General features: G+C 42.1%; 1 protein-coding gene across 8 annotated transcripts in view; it reads left to right on the top strand.

Moving 5' to 3' along the window:
• The window catches only part of LOC119442961 (transmembrane protein 98), a 40,634-nt gene extending 22,800 nt beyond the window's left edge, over nucleotides 1-17,834 (top strand). For 5 of the 8 annotated variants that reach the window (XM_049662481.1, XM_049662479.1, XM_037708052.2 and 2 more), the window contains exons 2-6: nucleotides 1,710-1,876; nucleotides 5,489-5,608; nucleotides 6,761-6,970; nucleotides 8,878-8,998; nucleotides 9,739-17,834. In XM_049662481.1, coding sequence (XP_049518438.1) covers nucleotides 1,740-1,876; nucleotides 5,489-5,608; nucleotides 6,761-6,970; nucleotides 8,878-8,998; nucleotides 9,739-9,879 — 729 coding nt within the window. In that variant the 5' untranslated portion in view covers nucleotides 1,710-1,739 and the 3' untranslated portion in view covers nucleotides 9,880-17,834. The remainder of the gene's footprint in view (nucleotides 1-1,709; nucleotides 1,877-5,488; nucleotides 5,609-6,760; nucleotides 6,971-8,877; nucleotides 8,999-9,738) is intronic. The other 3 variants (XM_049662478.1, XM_049662477.1, XM_049662480.1) reach the window with 2 other exon arrangements.
• Nucleotides 17,835-21,388: the final 3,554 nt, after the last annotated feature.

Raw genomic sequence — 21,388 nt, 5'->3', positions numbered from 1 at the left:
CAGAGCCACATCAGCTCCTTAAGGGTTAACAGTGGACGGTGGCAGGGTGCAGAATTTTTAAAAGTTCACTGCCCATGCACCCCGTACAGATGGTAAACCAGCGAAGCTGAAATTTGCGGCCCTGGTATGAGCTACACGTGATTTCTTTCTTTCTTTCCTTCTTGTCCATGGCCCATACCTGCATATCCCTGGCTCATACCCGCATATCCAATGCGGGTATGCGCCACACGTGATTTCAGTATCATTCATCGTGACGTAATGACGAGCATGTGATGTTATTGATTTCATGACCTATCAGTAGGGCTCCATGTTTTCAGAGTTTATTTTTCTTGAAATTCGGACGGTGTTTTTCGGAGTTTATTTTCTGGCGTAAATTCAGAGTTTATCGGAGTTTATTTCACGTAAATCCTCAATTCTCTGAAATTCGGAGTTAAATTTTGCATTATTCTCAATACTCCAAAATCTTAGATGAAATGATATCTGAACACGAAAACATCAGAACACACGAAGCGTATTTTTGTTGTCTGGAAGGTTTGAACGCACAAACACATATACACACAAGCACAAATACTTGAATACAAAACACATACGTTTGTGCATATTACAACCTTAAAGGTTGTTGTAATACACGCAGTCATACTTTACGAGGTTGCTGTCACTGATGGAAGCATGCTCCTTTCGATTGATGATTCTCAGGTTTGAAAATGCCCTTACCCTGAAAATGTTACTGATCAATTAGCTCTGATAGTTCGCAAAATCACTGATGAGTTGGCTCATGTCGTCTGTTTCAAGACACACTAACTTAAATATGGCGCATAAGTTTCGAACGCGCGGGGTAACTCATGTTTCACATTTAGATTCACAATTTGAACACTATACCAAAACGATTCACTGGTGTACTGGAGTGCATTGAAAAGGTTCTTCTCAACTGTCTGTCTCCACTTTTGAGCGACAGCAGCGTGAAGGTCTGCGACAGTCGTTGAGCGGTCATACGTCCCTCACTCAGTGCACAACAAGCCCTTTGTTAAATGTGCGATGGGTGTGGTCTACGAGATACTGTTGACGTGAGGTAAAGTTTGTATCGGCCAAACCAGCCGATGTATCAATGACTGCTTAGACCATGCCCTTTCGATATAGAATGGAACAGGGTCATATTGGCCGTTAAAATTGGAGTTTATCGGATAAATCCGAATTGTCGAAAATTTTACCGGCTAGTGTTTATCGGATTTTTTTGAATTTATCCGAAAACACGGAGCCCCTACCTATCAGTCATGTTAGTCATACATTCTTACCCTTCCATGCCAATTTTGGTATATACGAAGTGAACGAGACGAGAGTTTTCGCCGCCAAAAATTGTTGTTCTACACAGTGTTTTGTCTGCGGACGTGATCCGCAAGAACCTAGCCATATACTGCTTCACTGTAAAACCAAAGGAAATATCTATTATGAAAGCATTCTAAGAAAGCTGGACCCCACCACAATTTGTTGTTAATTACCCCTGTAGAAGGAGCCTAGGTGGCTCTGAAATGTGTTTTAATAAATCCACTATTTGGTTGAAGACATTCCGAAATTCCTAGCTATTTGAATGTGTTTGCAGCAAACCTGCAGCAGACTGGACATAATTTTTTTCTTTTCGGTCCTTGCCATTAGGAGTGCATCATTATTTGTGTCTGCACAGAATTGCGCAATCTTGCTTGATGTTTTTCCAGGGGTGCCTTGATGGGTCCAGCTGTGCCATCATGGATGCCGTGGTAGCGGTAGCCATCAGTGTGTTAGCGGTGGTGTTTGTCAGCTCCCTGGTTGCCTTGATTGTGGTATGCAGGCATCGGTACTGCTCCAACAAAGACCACCTCAGCCGTCAGCTGCAGGACTCACGGTGAGTCATTGTGTTTTGGTAAGGCTGCTCATATGCTGTCATATGATGTCATATGATTATGACAAGGCATTTGATTCAGTAGAGATACCAGCAGTCATAGAGGCATTGCGTAATCAAGGAGTACAGGAGGCATACGTGAATATCTTGGCAAATATCTGCAAAGATTCCACAGCTACCTTGGTTCTCCACAAGAAAACTAGAAAGTTACTTATCATGAAAGGGGTCCCCCCAGGCAAGGAGACACAATCTCTCCAATGCTATTCACTGCATGCTTAGAAGAAGTATTCAAGCTCTTAGACTGGGAAGGCTTAGGAGTGAGGATCAACGGTGAATATCTCAGCAACCTTCGGTTTGCAGAAGACATTGTCTTATTCAGCAACAATGGGGACGAATTGCAACAAATGATTGAGGACCTTAACCGAGAAAGCGTAAGAGTGGGGTTGAAGATTAATATGCTGAAGACAAAGATAATGTTCAATAGCCTGGGAAGGTAACAAGAATTCGGTATTGCCAGTCAACCTCTAGAGTCTGTAAAGGAGTACATTTATCTAGGTCAATTAGTCACAGGGGACCCTGATTATGAGAAGGAAACTTATAGAAGAATAAAATTGGGTTGGAGTGCATATGGCAGGCATTACCAAATCCTGACTGGAAGCTTACCACTGTTGTTGAAAAGAAAAGTGTACAATGATTGCATTTTACTGGTGCTGACATATGGGGCAGGTTAACAAAGAAGCTCGAGAACAAGTTAAGGACCGCACAAAGAGCAATGGAACGAAAAATGTTAGGCCTAACGTTAAGAGACGGGAAGAGAGCGGTGTGAATCAGGGAGCAAACGGGGATAGCCGATATTCTATTTGACATTAAGAGAAAAAAATGGAGCTGGGCAGGCCATGTAATGCATAGGATGGATAACCGGTGGACCATTAGAGTTACAACATGGATACCAAGGGAAGCGCAGTCGAGGACGGCAGAAAAATGGGGGGGGGGGGGGGGGTTCAAGTTAGGAAATTTGCAGGCGCAAGTTGGGATCAGCTAGCGCAAGACAAGGGTAAGTGGAGATCGCACGAAGAGGCCTTCGTCCTGCAGTGGACATAAATATAGGCCGATGATGATGACGATGCTGTCATAACTTTGTCAGGCAGGACACAAGTATAGCTAGAAACAAGAATAAGGAGGGGAACTGGGGGGCTTAATTTTTAGCAACACCAATGTGAAGCCATGCAAATCATAGAAATTAATTATGCTTTCTTTTTACCTTTATAAGCTTTTTTTTTTTGTACAAAGGTTAAGATGCAATGCTATAATGTGGTGGATCTGTCGTCCTGATCTCCAAAGGTATGAAAGTTATCCGACTAACTTCACTTAGGTTTATGTCTGTGAGCGAAAAAGAAAACACTTGAGCTAATGTGCAAAATCCAAACATTTTTCACAGTCCCCACAGTTTGTGTTACTTTTTTGCGTTTATCGCATTGCTCCAGAAAGTGGTCTCTGCCTTGATAACAATAATAATTCCTGATGCTCTTCCTCTGGCTTTCTTTTGCTGGTTAATGAACATTACCATCTGTTCTATTTTATTTTAAAAAGTTCTATTTAGCCAGTTGTCTTTCATGCGCAAGATTTCATAGAGAGAAGCAGGCCCTGACATTTACACAAGCTGTATGATGTCCCGCACAGACTCGGCAACGAGTCTTGTCAGCGCATTTTTTTTTTTCTTTTTGTTTTGTGTGCGTTGTGGTTTATTAAAGTCTTGCTAGTTCAAGCCGTGACATTAAGTTGCCACATATACAGAAATTTACCGTAATTTTGTAGTTGTAGAAAGTCATAGGTGTATTTACATGCCACATTTGATTCAATTTCCGAAGGAATGCTGGAAGAAAGATCTCGGGCTCCTTTTGCATTGTGTTTTCTCTCATTGTGCAAGCTGCAATGCTAAGCCTAACAAATTCGTGCTGCACTTATTTCTTCCAGAGACAAACACAAATTTTGAGTACTTACGCAAGCCAGACACCGCTTAAAAGAAAAGAAACACTGGAAACAGTTGCATTGTAATCTCAACAGATAGCAGAGCAATATAGTATTGCCTAACGTGAATGTACTGCCTATTCGAGATTGGCCCACTGCTGCTGTGAAAAGGCTATTGGCAGTTCCATAGTCGTGCACAATGACCTGCTTTAGTGCTGTTGAAAGTCTGAAGGGCATAGAGTTCGCCGTATTTCAAAGAAAGCCAGCAAATGCTGTGCTACCACCATACCTTATGTCAACTGTAGTTACAGCGGGCTAGACTTCTGGAACATGAGGCGACCTGTGAAGGAACCTGGTAGTACTACAAGCTGCAGGTGGAGCACACATGCATTTGATGAGTTGTTAAACAAACTTGGCTTCTTGCATTGGCCAATTTCGGTGTTATGGCTAGACCACTTGTGTGCATAAGTCGGCAAACTCACTGAGACTCAGATTGACCCTTGAGTCCGATTCTGAGTGAACTTGAGTGGGTCCTAGAGATGTGAGTCCAAGTCTGAGTGAGCCCGGCTGAGTATGATTTGGGTGTCCGAGTCCGAGTGAGTCTGCCTAAGTAAAATTTTGGTGAATCTGAGTGCAAGTGAGCCCTAAGCAAAAAATATATTTTATGAGTAAGTCTGAGTGAGTTTCATTTATTTTGCCAACCTATGGCTAGTGTGTGCCTGGCAAAAAGAAATCAGCAAAGGATGAAGTGAGTGAAAAAAAAAAAATCTTTCTCAGAGTGACACTGCCTAACTGGCTGCATTCTCTCGTTGCATGGGGATGTCCAAGCATCTGGTGCCTGTACTTTATTGCAATTATTAAGTGGACATTCCTTGTGACAGAATACTGTAGCGCTTGCTGTTCTGCACCTACCATTGGCTACTGGGCAGCAAGAGCTAAGCTGATGAGTAATTGAGCAACACCTTTTTGCTTCCTCTCCACAGATGTGGCAGTGCAGAAATTAGCACGTTGAAAATGACAGCAGTCATCCATAGATGCATTTTCTTGCAGCCTGTGACCCTGCGTTCATGTGCTTCATCCATATATGCAGCAATGGATCTGTGCACAGTTTTGGTGACTGATTGATAAACTTGACATCTATGTTTCAATGGTGGCGAAGTGCAAAAGCACTTGTGCTTAAATATTTAGTTCAGTTTAACCCTTTCTGTACTGTTTAAGAGTTCTGCAGTAACTAGTACCAACCAAACTGACATCTAGTACTGCTTTCTTGTGTACTTCATACATATCTCAGAGAACCACCAATGACTCGTCACCATGCTTTTAGTTTTGCACTTTTGTCCCAGACACTGGCAGACTTTCCACATGGTTGAATTTGATGTGTGCCTTCATTTGCATTTTGTTACCTATTATAAGAGCACCATGGGAAATAGAGCAATAATATTGGTACAATTTTGAGCATTCCCTTTATTAAAGCAAGGTCTCGGCATTCGAAATTAGCCTGCAATAATACTCCACGACGACAATTGCCGTAGCTCACTCCTTGCTTTAGGATGTGAACCTATAAATACTAATAGTGGAAATAACAGATTCATTTGTGCTATGGTTAGAACTCCTTGAAAACAGTACTGCGTTTACTTCACACTGCAGGCCTGATGTACACCTGATCCACAGTCAGAATGAAGCAGCTGACATGGAACTTGATGATGTGCGCTTGCACCCGGACATTGAGAAGATTTTGGCGGATGAGCAGTGGGTAGATGATGCTACGTGAGTATCTCTACTTTGCTGAAGCCATGCCGAGTCTTGATTCGACCTCTTGATAAGATGCAGAAAAACTGTGCTGTGTGAGCATCTCGAGCCAATGAGCCCCACACAGGGGCTTGAATGCTTTTTTTTTGTGCTTATCGTGTTATTGCTGTCAGTTTTATGTAGTGTATCTAGGGGGCATTGGAAATTTTGCTGCTTTATTTTGTTATTTATTTTGTTCTACAAATTCCTCTGTATTGATTTCTGCAACATTCCTGGGCCAGTTGTCATGGCTATCGTGTTTTACACTTATCAAAAGTTAGCGCAGTGTTTAACATGTTCCAGTTGATGAACGACTGGGATAGAGTATTGATCCCCCTTGGTAGGGAAACAAAACAATGATACTTTTTTGTCGCCGCCCTTGCCGGCACACAACATTTAACACTGCATTCAAAATGTGCGCTTACGGTATTTAAGAATGGGCCGGTCAGGTGGTCAGTGATAAGATTGTCGTCATTGTCTTTATTCCTCACTGACGTGCTCATCAGCAGTGTGGCCCCATTTCTCATCTACGCTAGTGCTGTATTCCTTATTTTTCACTTTTGGCAGTGCTTTCAGTTTAGTACAATGTATGATAGAACATGCTGCTGTCTCACTTGTCAGTTGGGATTCATTAAATGGACACTATACAAGGTTTTCCTATGTAATACTATCATCTGAGCGCCTTCTAAGGGTATTATTGAATAAGGCAAATATAATGAATAAAACAAATAAATGCTTACATGTAATACCTTCAGAAGTGATTTCAGTTAGGTCCATGCATTGGTGGTCAAGTGGCGTACAGACAGCACTGTTGTGTGATTGTCTCCCGTATTGAATGTGAGTCTGAAGAATACAGTGCTCTTAGACACTCACAGCCTGATCTAATCTGATTTAAACTATTTGTTTCTCTGCAATTTCGCATTTGTACATGCCTATAGTATATTTATATGCATTTACTATTGTTCCTTTCTCCATCTACCTTGTACTCTGAGGCACAGTGCTTTGTCAAGCCAATTTATGGCTCTTTGGCTGTGTCTTCCTGACATTTTCGTGTGAAAATAAAAATTTGATTTGAAAGATGAGTGATGTAAGGTATGTCACTCTCATGGTGTGTCACTGTATGCGATGCAGGGGACTGGTACCACATTGCCTGGCTGTTCTGAAGACATGTCACCAGCTGACCGAGCGCTTGGTGACTGCCTCGATGGGCTCGGTTCGGCGACCAGCAACTCAGGCACAGCTGGCCGAGCTGGCTCAGCTTGCCCAGAGAGTCGGTCCACGGGTGGACGACGTGGTGCGGGCCATGTACCCACCCCTGGATGCTAGGCTACTGGAAGCACGGTAGGACACCATTGTCCTTTTTGTTAATTAGCCTCATGTACCAAATAGGGCAAGAGAACATCAGTTTGTAATTGGCAATCAGCCTCTGAAATGTTTGCAAGAGTATTATAATTTTTATCTAGGCCAAATTGGTTAGAGCGCTACCAAGTCATGACCGGCGGCTTGCTGCTATCCTTGAAAAGAAAAATGCACAATCATTGCATTCTGAGGGTACCAATATATGGGGAAGAAACTTGGAGGTTAACAAAGAAGCTTGAGAAGAAGCAAAGGTCCATGTAACGAGTGATGGAACAAGAAATGATAGGCATAACATTAAGTGATGGGAAGACAGTGGTGTGGATTAGAGGGGAAATTGGGGTAATCGATATTATAGTTTAGACTAAGAGGAAGAAAAAGATTTAGGTAGGCCATCTAATGGCTAGGACCAGGGGTCTACTTGAGCTACAAAATGTGTGCCAAGGGAAAGGAAGTGCAGTCAAGGATAGCAGAAATATAGATGATGTGATGCAATTACAAACGTTGCAGGCACAGGCTAATGTCAGCTGACGCAAGACAGAGGTACTAGTTGGAGATAGCTGGCCTTCATCCAGCGATGTGCATCAAATAGGCTGATAATGATGACGTCCGAATGTTGCATATATAGGAGTACCATGTATGTGTTACTCTTCTGGCTAAACCACTGGTTCACTTGCACTCAAAGTCGGCACAGATGTGGCATTTCATGATGCATGCGGTTAAATACTATGTTTAAATGCATGCATTGCATGCCTGTTTTGTACAAAACAAATGGGAAATATACATCATCTGCATCAATTTTAGGCAAAAGAATTTCTATGTCACTGCAACAGAACAATGCCGCTGTCTCTAAGGTTGCCACCTGGCTGGTTCTCCACTGGCACAGCCAGTTTCTCCATCACAGTGCTGGCTGTCAGTTCGATCCCCACACCGGCACGTCATTTGGCGATTTTCTGGTTCTCCCTAAATCGGCACATGCATCACAAGCACTTTGTCTGGTGCTCACATGCAAGAAACAACTGAATTCCCGCAAGCAGATTTGTTCATAATTCATTGAACTGTTCACTGTTGTGAAACTGTCATGTTTTCCAAAGTTGCGAGTCTAAGTGGTCCATCTTATTAAATAAGTACAGTAGAATCTTGGTAAAAGAAAATCACTTGAGCAGGATTGCCGGTTAAATGGAACAACAGCCTTTAAATTGGTTGGTTTTGTATTTGGATAATGCAAAAAACACTCTGGCTAATTGGAACCAAAATTTTTCTTTAATTTTTCTTCTAAGCTTTCTCCTATGAATCCAAGCACAACTGTTGCTTCTCATTGATACATCTTCTTGGGGGCCACATCACGCTTATCGCATCAGCTGGCATGACCAATTTGGGCCACATGAGCAAAATGGATAAACATTGTTTGTATTCCTGCCTCCACACATCTCTGGGCTATGGAGCGACACTCAGTGGGCTGTTGGCCTTACCTGCTCGGTTTAAAAGTTTTAAATGTCTATCAAATTTTATACACACAGCCTTTCAATAAATTTCAACCATGCAATGATTATACTAGACATATCACCACTTTATTTTGTTTTCATTTTATATTTATATTCTTGCATACAGCACTTATCGCAAAAAAAAAGTCTTGCCCCCCTCCTCCTCCTTGCCGCATTCTTGGTGCCGGGTTTTTGTTTCGCAGTAAAGGTGGCCTCCCTAGCTGTATGTCATCGATTTTAGAAAACGGGTACCTTTTTTTTTTTGTCACACGAACAAATGAACGCTCTGTAGAAGTTTACTGGTAGAACACTTAGCACTTTGTGGAGCAGATGTGTGGTACCATTTCACCACTGCTTGTGAGCACCTGAAGACACAATGTCTGGTTTGTTCCTTTTGCCTGGTTGCAGTTGCACTGCCCTGATGCTGTCTGTTGTGCACCTGACATTGGTGATGCGATCCTTCTGTGGCCAGCCCAGCAACCCTGGCTGGATTGATGAGTACTTGGCACATGCTGAAGGACACCTTCAGGTGAGCAATGAGGCAGGCATCATGCTCCATAATGGCTGGACAAAGCTCTTTGCACCCACCTGGATTGCCGTGCCAATGCAGTGGTATTGTGATTAGCTCATAAGATGTGAACTCATTGCCTGTAGCTGGACATTTCGAGACCTTAAGTGCAAACAACAAGCCAGAGATAGAAAGTTACTGTTTGGTGTTTCATATTGTTACCCAAAATTGTAATGCTTAAAGGGAAACTTCGGCAATTTTTTGCCATGTCAAGGTAATGGAATATTTAGGTTCCGGAGACCCCCCTGTCCTGTGTCTGATAGTAGAATTGTTCTGGAAATTCGAAAATAATTTTAAATAAGCAAAAAAGCACAAAAATGAAACCGAAACTTGACCAAGCAGCCAAGCGAACATTCAGCGGCAATAGCTCGCCAACTAACAGTCAGAGCGAAATGCGGCAAATGGCAGTTTGTTGTCTAAACCTGCCACTACATGCGCTCAGTAGCCACAGCGTGCTCCCTCTGCCGGTTGGCGCACTATTTCAAAAGTTAGGTTTCTTTTTGAACACACCTCGTATTGCATTTGTTACTAGTCGGTTTGAGTAGAGCAAGAATGAGTAGCATAAATGTCATGTTCGGGCTGTTGATGTTCTAAATTCAGCACTTGCACATAGAACAGGTTGAGACAAGTGCTGTGCTTTGCCCAGTCAGGCTAGAATCAGTGGCAGTTTCCAGAGCATTTCTTTTCTTTGGTGGTTTTAGGTTCTTCGTGAGGCTGGCCTTGCTGCAGACACCACGAGCCAGCAGATGCCACAGGCTGGTGATGTGTCTGTGCAGCAGCAAATGGTCACTGGCAACGTCTCGTCATGGAGGCCAAGTGTTGACCGCCATGTATCAGCATGATGTCAATGGACGGCTTTGAATGTTTTGCAGAGTTTAGATTGACAACCTACTCCTGTATTGGATGGTTATGTGATTTGGCTTGCAACTAGGGGTTAGTCACAGAGTGTAATTGCTTTAGACAAAATCTTTCTGAGCTCTAGGAAGAAGTCTGTAGACAGACACTGCCTCTACATTTGTGCTAAAGTGACCAGTAACATTACTTTGTTGCCATTTTGGTGGATTTCGTGCTATATCTAGCAGATTTTTTACATGTCCAGCTGCAAAAATGCACTTTTTGCGAATGTTGGATTTTTTAGATTTTCCTTGTCTCATTTTTTTAGCAGATTCGCGACATTATCGCAGCAGCTTGCACGAGTTATAGTGGAATGACATCTGTGATTTGCAGTGCCTTCTATAGTATGGACTTTGCTACGAAATGAGCATGTATGCAACTCTTGTGTTGCATTTTGCATTATAGAACATGGAGGAGAACCTTTAGAATGTTATTCAGTAAGCGATTTGTTGTTGACACAAATGAAAATTTTATATCTGCCTTGCCTTTGTCGCATCACAAACTTTCAGGCCTTAGAAATGACTCTTTTCTGTATCTGCAACTCTTTCTTGTCAAGATTTTTTTGCGGAAATGTTTTTAATGGGTTTAAGATTTTTAGCGGATTTTAGCAGCGTTTGAATGTTGGTTTAGAATTCTGCCCTCACTGACTGGCTGGTCAAGCAGACACAGAAGTCGTGGAAAAGCTTTGTGCACCAACATCCTTCCATTATCATTCCTTCCCCATTATGTCGCTCTCAAGTGCAATGGCAGAATGGGCAGCAGTAGAGTAAAGTGCAAGTAGAAATGTTGTGTCAGTAAAAGAGTTCACTATTGTGAAGTCTTGTGAATTTCATTGTCGACTGGCTTCATCTAGTAATAATTAATAAAATAGTCGAGCCCCTCGGTTCTCCTCATTGTTCTCACTGCACTATAGGTGACGTCTAAAACGTGGCGGCCATGACGTGTTTCCGGCTGTGCAATTACTTCCCACGCATTCAGTTTGCAAAAGCATAGCCTTTGAGATCTGTTTCTGTTACTCAGTGGGAACTGTCGCTAGGGCGTGAATTTGGACACCACCTATTGTGAAGCATTTTGCTGTTATACAGTTGAACCCGAGTGATGTGTTCTCGGTTGTCTTCCTGGCTGCTATGTTGCATTAATGCAGTCCCGGTGAAAAGCCCATACACTCCTTCCATTTATTGTATTTCCAGTTGACTGTCACATTCTACTGTTACATTCCACTGTCACATTCCTTTGTGTTATATCGCACTTTCAATTAAATGATTGCGTAAGTTTTGCAATATGCAGAGGGAATAAAAGTTTGCTGTGCAAGCATCTTTTATATGGTAGAGAATGAGTGTTGTTTGCAGGTGTGCTGGCTTCCATGGCATGTCACTCCCTCCATCGGGCAGCTAACATCGGCGTATAATTATGATCGTCATCTGCAGCTAGTAGTTATCTGATTGTGAATGCACAGAAAGGTGTGAAGCACACAACAGCTACCAGTCACAATAGCCATGATTACGTCCCTAGTAACACCAGGGTGATTGTTTTAAAACCTTGAAGGTCAGCTTTGACAAAATAAGCCATTTTCAAATTAAAATTACAGTGCCCCCTTACTGTTTGCTAGTTTTCTATCTGCTGATGTTCCCTGCATCTTAGAATTTTGTTTCTCCATGACAAATCTTTAATAGGGTTCTACTTTATTGTTTTAATTGTAATATAATGATCACAGAAAGTGATTCTTTTGGAGTGCATTGTCAGGAGGTAGTATTTGCCTGGTCACCTGCCAAGTGTATAATATGATGTGAGGTCACAAGACAGACCTTGACTTGTTCCTGTATGATGCTCTTCCTGGAAATGCCGCTGTTACTTGTTTCCCATCTTTAGCAATCTGAGCAAGTTCATTAAGAATGCGGCACCTAGATACTGGTTTCTAACAGATATTTGTTGGACTTAATCATTACATTATGTAGTATTTTCGTAAACCTTCTTGATGTTGTATGAGCAGAGCCACAGAGGCTTTTGCTCATGACATTGTAGCCTATTGACTGCTTTCCTTGTACTGAAATTATCATGTATTCCTTGCACAGGTGTGAATGAGGCAATGCATATGGTTTCTTTTGATACCTGTGAAATGTTTTGCCTAATGATAATACTCTTGTTGGTTCTACCATGGAAGAGATACATAGGTCAAATCTCAAGTTACAGTTAGCAGAAGCACAATGCAGCCATGGTCATTTCCTTGGATAGAATTTGACGCTATGCATGTGTAAGCAGAGGTACCACCATGCACTTCATACCCGAGATGGGCATCACCTAATTCAAACAAACTTGCCTTCTGGCACATGCTGCTTATGAATAGATGTCACAGCAAAAGCAAGCACAACATGTTGCTAGTCATCATGAGACTAAACAGGAAGAAGGTGACAGTACACACGTGGTTATTTGTACATTGTTAGCTGATGCAGTCTTATTGGTTTGAGCTGTGAACCACTAAATGATGTTATGGTACAGTTGTATTTTTTAACTGTGATGTGATTCTTGAGATGTATTGAGATTGTAAGTTAGTGACAGTATTTTTGGTGAAAACACCACTAGGGTTAGTTTCCTGAGCCATTGCGATTTGTGGAGGAGACTTTTTTGAGGCTGATGTTGCATAGACATGTTCAAAGGGTTGCACAGCCTGAAGTGTCTGTAGGAGATTAAGTGCTTGTCATTGCACATATGCTATAGCATGCTGCAGTGAAGGAGGAGGAGCATGTTTACCTTAGCACAGTCCTCAATATGACGAATTATTGGGTATAATGAAAGTAAATTGAAAATGTTTCTCGCTGATATCAATATGTAGTGAATATATGCTTATAATGAATAATTGATATAACAAAGTACTCTTATGTAAAATGCAACTGCATTATAATGAGGTACAACTGTATTTTAATGCTTCAGTACAGCACATCTATTTCATAAGCTTGCATAATTTCCTTCCATTTGCGGCGATTGTGCCTAGCTGCTTTTTTTTTTTTTTTTTCAGTTCAAGTTATTTACTCTTATTAAAAAGTACAAATGATAGATCTGATGGGGCGTTGCAAACACCATGTGTGTATACTGGTGATATTTTGTACATGTTTCTGGAGTGTGTACGGTGAAAATGTGAGGATATATTTGGCGAACTTTGACAGCTACGGTCACAAAGGTGCACATTGTTTACTCTGAAGCCATCGCGATATTGTTTTATAGATACGTTCATAGTAACCAACTTGCATTTTTATTTCTTAATAAGGATCTGTACAGTTTTGCTTCCTAAGCCGAATGAGTGTACTCATGTACATGATTTGCTCCCTCACATATTAAGAAGCCATTGTTTGATATGCTAAAAAATGTTATTAAAAAAAGCTGTCTTCACCTTCAGAACATAATAGAGACTGAGAAAACGATAAACAAAACTATGACATTAAGCTAAATTGGTAGTTTGAGCTTCCGAGTATAGCAAATAGGTTGCATAAGTAGGCAGCCAAGACTGGACCATTGTCAATGAAATAAAGAAATAATTACAGCTTATTTCTAAACAATAATTCAAATGGAAAGCTTTTTAGGCTTTGCATTGAACAGCACAAATGAGTAAGTGATTAATCATCTTAATGCAACACTAAATGCACAAAAAAGGTGAGAAACATTTTTAAGGAATAAAATATAAAATTACTCATGGCTGTAATACTATGCTATCTGAGATGTCCTAGTGATGTGCCTCTAGTGTGAAAAATCAATGAAGCTTGCCCTTCATTTGCTTGCTTTTTTTCTTTTTTTTTTTAGACACGTCTTTCTTTTTTGTTGTTGTTGAATAGCCACTGGAAGAGCTCAAGCATTGTCTGATTTTATATTTGCTCCTTGTGTCACTTAAAATGACACATTGCCTGATGCCTTGGTTTTGATGTACAACTCATGGAAAGCTAGGCCACTCATAGAAGCCAAGTGGCCTTGCCTATGGCATTGAATGCATGTTGTTTTCGGATTTGAATGACCAGGACACTAATTTCATTGCAGTGACTTGCAAAGCTGTCAGTGGTGTTGCATTTTGTATGGCTACATGTACAATTCTGCACATTCCGAGGCTCTGTCTACACGCCTTCGACAAGTGTACATAGCGTGATATCCTGCTTTTGTTCGTGTCATATACATCATAAAATCTGTGTGTACTCACATTTTACTTAAAGTGCACCTGTCTTACTTTGCTTTTGGTTCTCACATACAAAGGTGATTGTGCTTCTCCTTTTCGACATACATTCTGCTTCTGCTTTTCGACATACTATTACATGTGCACATGTTAAAAAAGTCTCCTTACAATGGTGTCCGAGTATTTAGTACTCATTACATTGTTTTTTGTGTGCGTGTTTATTGGTGTGCCTTCTGGCCTTTTGCATATTCATCCTATTTATTCCTGTGGTGCTTCCTTAAATGTCCACATAGTTGTGCCTGCTGCAGTGTATTGATGCTTCACTGCTTCTCATTATACTTTCTATTAAAGGGGTCCTGAAATACTTTTCTGACTACGGTAATCATAGAAAGGCCTCACTAATAAAGGACTTCATCACACGAATCTCATGCCGTAAAAACGTTTCGAATCAGACAAGTATAAGTGGAGTCATCGCACCGAAAAGCGGCTTTCTCTCTCTTTTCGTCTCTGCTATTATGCTGGAAGCTACACAGGAGAGAAGCCAAGGGGGCAAAGCCCCAACCAAAAGTTGAGGTCTCGATGGCGAAAGAGCATGCCACGGCTATCCCAGAGGCCACACGCAGCAGACGCAGCTATGTGCAATTGTCATGTGTAGACCGGCAGTGCAAATATCAAATGATTTTCTGTCTTTTTGAGATTGCAGACACATATACATTTAATTTATTTATAACTCAAAATAAGCAATTATGTATTACTAATAATGCTCTCGCAATGATGCCGCATGACGTTATTGTGTTCGACACAAGATTATAAGTTCCCTGCTGCATGCAGTGCAGTAATATTTGGATTGCATGTTCACAGCAGCCTCTACAACAGATCAGCAACATTTTCTTACTATGTTCAAAAAGTGTTTCAGGGCTCCTTTCAAGCATTTGTAAAATGACATTTGGTATTTCCTTTAGCTTTGCAATATTAGATATATTTTTTTTTCTTGCTTGCATTTTGCAATTTTTTTGCCTTTATATGATACCCTGGGCTTTTCAGGGGAATAATTCTAAATGAGTAAAAGCAACATGTCATTTGTAGAAGCAGTTGACACAATCTATCTAATAATCAAAATGAATGTATCAATTATCTGAATAGCAGAATTAGGGGGCATTATTCTTTCAGTTAACATTTTCTTAAGTGAAAAATTGCAGTTCAGGAAAGTGTTGACTGCAACACCAGTGCACATATCAAGTATGTATATCTAAACTGGTGCATCTAAGCTGCATGATTTCAAGCAAATTGGTATGCTTTGTTATTTACTGGCCATAATTTTAAAGTTGCAACATGCCTTCTAAGGTTACCTAATAAGAGAATTTCAATTAGTGATTCTCACATGGTCTGCATGTGTATGGCCATGAAAGATGTGTTGCCAAATAAGATTATATCTTAACCTTTAGTGCGCCTTGTTTCATAACTACTCAGTCATCCTTGAAACACCTGGCATAATACAGTACAGGGCGTTTTAGACTGCACCAATTAGGTAATTGGGACTGTTAAATTGTGATAAACTTTGCTGTTTGGTTGTCTGGCTTGGGTGGCTGCTAGAATAATGATAACTTGTGGACTTGTGTTTACAATTAAAACTATTTAATATAATCATCTGAAAGAGCTAGTGCATTCAGGAGAAATTTATTCCCATTCTCAGCACTGCATAGCTTGATGTAATTTTGAAGAAAAGAGTGGGCACTATGTGAACAATTACGGTATTTCACCTTAGCAGGCTCGCTTACTCCAAAACTGACTGAAGAAAGGGGCTGCTATGACATTGATTTCACCATCATCGCCGTTTGCCATGCTGCCACTGGTTACTGTGGCAGCATGTGCCACAGCTATTGCACGTGTCACAGTCACCAGTGGCATAGTCACTGAGTAAGATAAGCAGGAGCACTTACTCGCACGATAAGGCCATCCAATTAGCGTCCTGCCAGTTCGAACTTCATGGAGTAACACATGGCCCCTAGCAACAGCTGTGCAGTGCCTGCGTTATTTCGCAATTATGATGATACTTTGAGCTCTCAGCACAGCAGTGGGCTTACTGTGCTTTTTTCCAGCTGCATCTAACAAGCTGGCAAGCTTCAATGAACATGCATTTTCATCATGCTGACACAGATAAGCTGAGACTGTTCATTATCGCACACAAATAATTTTTTTTTTCTTGTTGCTCTGTTCATAAGGTGCCGGAGAAAGAAAGGGGAGAGAGAGCATATTACAGAGGCACAAAGAAGAGTGGAGGCAAGCAATGGAAGATAGCACTGTAGAAAGCTAGAACCAGTATGTTAGTGTGACATTAGTATTACCTACCAAGTGCATTGCGAGATGGACAGGTTGGTGCTCCTGTCCGTATTCCTCCGTGGACATGGTCCCGTGTGCCGGTGCTCTGTGTCTGGCTCGCTTTCATTTTTAGAGCGCAGCTCTTAGGCATCTGTTCCTTCGGCGAGCGGCGGCGGCGTAACCGAGCAAATGAGCACAGATAAAAGCGAACGCGGAGCGCAGCTGGGGATGAAAGACACATGGAGGAAAGCGGAGAGGAGGGTGCAGCGGAATTATGAGGTGGAAAGCGGAGGAGGGCATGGCAAAAGCGTGAGAAGTGTAGTGCAGAGATGATGGCTGCGAGAGTAGCGCGAATCGTCTGGTAGGTCTGTGAGCGGTGGCTGCTGTGAATCGCGCCCACGTGTCACCCACGTGCTGGCTCTCACGATCGCCAGATTAGCAAGGCAGTCGCGCCACACTTCGCTCCGTTTGTAATGTGCAGCACGACACATATTGTTCACGCCAGCCAATATATGGCAAAATGAAAACGCATATATCTGTGCTCAAGTTTCGCATGAGGGAGTATTGTAATCGTTGGTGCATTTTTTATCTTTCATCGTAGAGCTTTCACGGGGATGGTGACGAGCGCTAACAGCTGTGAGAATTTCCTTGCAGTGCATAACGTAGTGATATAGATTTAGTGTGCTTCTGGCATTAAGACAACTGGGCTTTGCGGGGAAAGAAAGAATAAAAGCAGGCTGCTAAGTACTCAATTGTGGAGTAATGTCAGTGGCTGTGTGATGAAAGGAAGGGGGGGGGGGGGGGGGGGAGATCTTCATAGGTGCTCTTTTCCTCTGAAATTCAGCAAGTGTACAAAGGTAAAAATATTCATTTATTAGCTGCCACAAACATTCTTGTTCTAAATCTTGTCTTGCTAAATGACATCAAGGATAGGTTTTAATTCCTCGGAAGCAAGGGCACTGTGAGATAGCAATTTAAAAAGATAAGTCAACTTTGTTTATTATGCTTGTCGCACTGTATAACCATATCTATAGGTCACCAACCTGGACACTCAAATGGTCAGCGTAAAGTCGTTGCAATTTAATTGCCCTAATTATAAAAATTTGGTGCAGCTGGAAGACACCCTGTATATTACATATTGTATACACACATCATATTGCAGATGCATATATTTTCATATCTTGCAGTAATTATTAGCTCTTGGCAAGTTTTTGCATCCTGGAGCACTGGCTGCAGGGAGGCAGTGAAAAATCCTGCCCCGTAAAAATTAACTTCTGCAAATCCTAGGCCCAAATTAACGTACCTTATTGACCTTGTGCCTTACATATTTCTGTTAATGAAGATTTGGTGTGTGGAAGTGTAGACTCGCTGTGTAAGGCTCTGTCATGTTTTCAAGAAATGACTATGCAGGAAATAAAAGCAGTCACTGTCCTTAAGTTGTCATGTGCCTCGCCTTTTTCATGGACGTGAGCATTTTGCATTGTCATCAGTATCATATCTGTTGAAAAGCTTATGCTGCTGGGCAAATTCTCTGAACTCCGCACAGTGAATGTGCTGTTTATGCAGGTGCAGTTTGAATTGCCTGACCATGCCAGCCCCCACTCTACCCACGTGCTTTGCTTATGATGATGAGCGACTCTGCTGATACAGCAGTTTGTATATCCCTCCTCATAATTCCCAGTGCGTGCAGAGTAATTAGTATTTCACATAGTTGTGCCAAACCCTTTCATATGCAAATTGCACTTAAGAATCCCTCAGCCCACCGTGCTTGTCACACGGGGCACTTTTAAACCGGATCGAATTTCTCTATCGCGGTTGGCTCCCTCAGCCTGCACAGTGGAGGAAATTGCGATGGAGAAATTCAATCCACATTGGGATCGATCGCCATTTAATGTGCCCCACGTGACACCCTGCAGTATAAGATAAGTGTTTCCTCCCATTAGGCATAATTCGCAAACCAGTTTTGTGTAGGCACCTGTTGCAGTAGCGTAGTGGCTATAGTGTTGCGCTGCTGAGCTCAAAATCTGGGGTTCGATCACGACCGCGGCCGCCACACTTCGATGGGGGTGGAGCACAAAAATGCTTAGGTGTACGTTAAAGAACTCCAGGTTGTCAAAATTGATCCGGGGTCCCCCTACTGTGGCGTGCCTCATAATCAAATCGTGGTATTGGCACGTAAAATATCAGAATTTATTTTAATTTTAATTAGTTTTGTGAAGCTTACTTGGTGTAAAAGCTCAGTTGATATGAAGCCAAGTGTAGGCACTTTATGCCCAGTGGTACTAATACAATAATTTTCAGTTAATTCGGCCGTGGCGGTACCGACAAAATTGATCGAATTACCCGACGGGTTGAAATAAACAAGATGCAGAAAAAGTCACATTGCTGATTCATTTGGCAGCATTTGCCCTGTTCTAACACGCCCCCGAATCAAACGCGCGCCCACTTTCTGTGTGTTCAAAGTAGAAATCCAACATGCACCTGATTTTTTAGCAAGAAAAATTGTGCAAAGGCGGCTGGTTTCCTAAAGGTAGCTTCGTCACACAGTTTCTTTGAAGTCAGCGCCGCCGCAGTACATCCGTGTTATGCGGTAAAGCATACGACCGTTGTGAAGGCGGCGCTCACGCTTGCATTCACGTCGCCCGGCCAGGCCCGACGATCGACTAGCCGGATAAGCGCCCCTATTCGCGATGCGAATTTCCCTTTCTTTACCTCGAATGGTACATCTTGCTCAGCCGCTCGTGTTCGCGAAGATCGCAGCAACATAATAGCGATATATGCGCCCTATAAATTCGCATATAACACGTTTTTTGCTCGCGAGATCTTGGCCGTCTTGGCATGTTTACCTCGGAGGCCGCGCAGACGCGCCTCGAGTTTTGCTTTACTGCGGTCTTATTTTACGCGCAAATTACTGTCTATAAACGCACGCTTGAACGAAAACAACTGTCCTTGCTTGCAAAGATGAATTTAGTCCCTGAGTTGTTCGTTAAAGAAAGATGCAATTGGATTTCACTTAAATATATGCAACTGCCCTTAATTCGAATGCACCGATGATTATGTTACATAGAAAGTTGCCTTGGCTCGCTCAATATTTTCACGTTTGCGCGATTTCTTGGAAACTGTGGAATTATTGATAATTTTTATCAATCACTGTGTTGCCGTGTACTGTAAAGTGTCGCTTCAATAAATGTTACGAGGAAACATAATTAGTTTCGAGCTCGTCGCTCATAACAAACTTTTAATTTCAATGCGTTTCGAACAAACAGAACACCATATACTTGACAAGAATAAAAAAAAAAAAAAACAGGTTCGGTTAAAGGAACATAAATAAACAGAACACATTTGACGAGAACGCCGAAAAAGGCAGACGGTGCATTTAAAATAATAATGAGAACATTAGAATTCTTGTTTCCTTTGCTTGCCCAGTTTCAATGGGGATAACACAGGAACAAAAATTAAAATTTATGGGGTTTTATGTGCCAAAACCACGATCCGATTATGAGGCACGCCGTAGTGGGGGACTCCGGAAATATGGACCACCTGGGGTTCTTTAACGTGCACCTTAATCTAAGTACACGGGTGTTTTCGCATGTCGCCCCCATCGAAATGCGGCCGCCGTGGCCGGGACACGATCCCGCGACCAGGGACAAAAATTAAGTGCTCAAGTTAATAGGTTCTCGCCTCTTACATTGCAAAGCAGCAGCATGGGGCATCAACAATACAGACAAAATTACTGCAGCTCTCATGTAATGGTAATGCGCATGAAGCAAAGGTAGAAATACCGGTTTCGACGCAGCGCATACACAAAAGAGACCCAATAACAACTGTGCACAACCGAGAGAAAACATGAGTGAAGAACCAAGAATAAAATATTGTTAAGCAACATTCTTGTAAAGCAAGGAAATCATACACACTAAGTCGATTAACACACTTAAAACTACTATAACCACTGTACTTAACATGTAACATGAAGGGGTGTAACTGAACACAATGCACATTCCCTTTCATGGTTCTCATTATCGTCCTGCGAAGTTTCAAGTGCTTTTTTTTTTTTTTTCTCTCTCTCTCTCTCTTGTGGATGCTCGCTCTTCGTTTTGCACGATTTTTAACCATGCGGTCATGCAGCCAAGCACAAAACCGTGACTTTGACGGCGGCTCATCCCTGAGCACTTGTCAGCACCGCACGAAACATCACTCCGCACAAGAATTTCCAACAAAAAGCGAGAGAAACTCGCGTATCGGGCGCTCAGCTCGACGTGGATGGATGGATGGATGGATGGATGAGGCTGAACCCTTTAAATCGGGCGGTGGCATACGCCACCTAGCCATGGCTATTAACATAATTTGTACTTTGTGGTGGGTGAAATTTCACCCCTGCCTTAATTTTATCCACCAATCAGATAACCTCTGTTTGGTTATTTCTACCCGCTTAAAGTCTATTTTGCCTTCACTGTCCCTAAACCCCAATGCTTTGAAAAAATCAGCCCCGTTGCCTTGCACTGTAGGGTTAAGCCCCTTACAGAAAAGTATGAGGTGTTCAGCCGTTTCCTCTTCTTCTCCACACGCACAGCACAACGTGTCTATACCTTGGTACTTGACTCGGTACATCTTAGTCCGCAATACTCCCGTCCTGGCTTCAAACAACAAAGAGCTTCCCCTAGAATTATCGTAGATATTTTCCTTGGCAATTTCTTGCTTGAAAGTTCGGTATGTGCCCAGTGCTGATTTCGTCTGCATCCCTGTTTTCCACAGACCCCTCTCTGTTTCCTTAACCTTTTTCTTAACCGCTGTTTCCTGGTTTGCACCCCTCCTGCAGTCCAAATATTTGATTGACAGTTTTCTGGTCAGCTTCCTCCATTTTGTATCAACATTCCTCATGTACAAATAACTGAAAACTCTCCTTGCCCACCGCTTTTCTGCCATCTCTCTCAATCGCTCCTCAAATTCTATCTTGCTGCTGGCTTCCCTGCCCTCGAATGACGTCC

Source organism: Dermacentor silvarum, chromosome 2 (genome assembly GCF_013339745.2).
Source record: "Dermacentor silvarum isolate Dsil-2018 chromosome 2, BIME_Dsil_1.4, whole genome shotgun sequence".
Taxonomy (NCBI): Eukaryota; Metazoa; Arthropoda; class Arachnida; order Ixodida; family Ixodidae; genus Dermacentor; species Dermacentor silvarum.
Note: the sequence above shows the minus strand (reverse complement) of the source record. Positions and strands in the feature narration are given on the sequence as shown.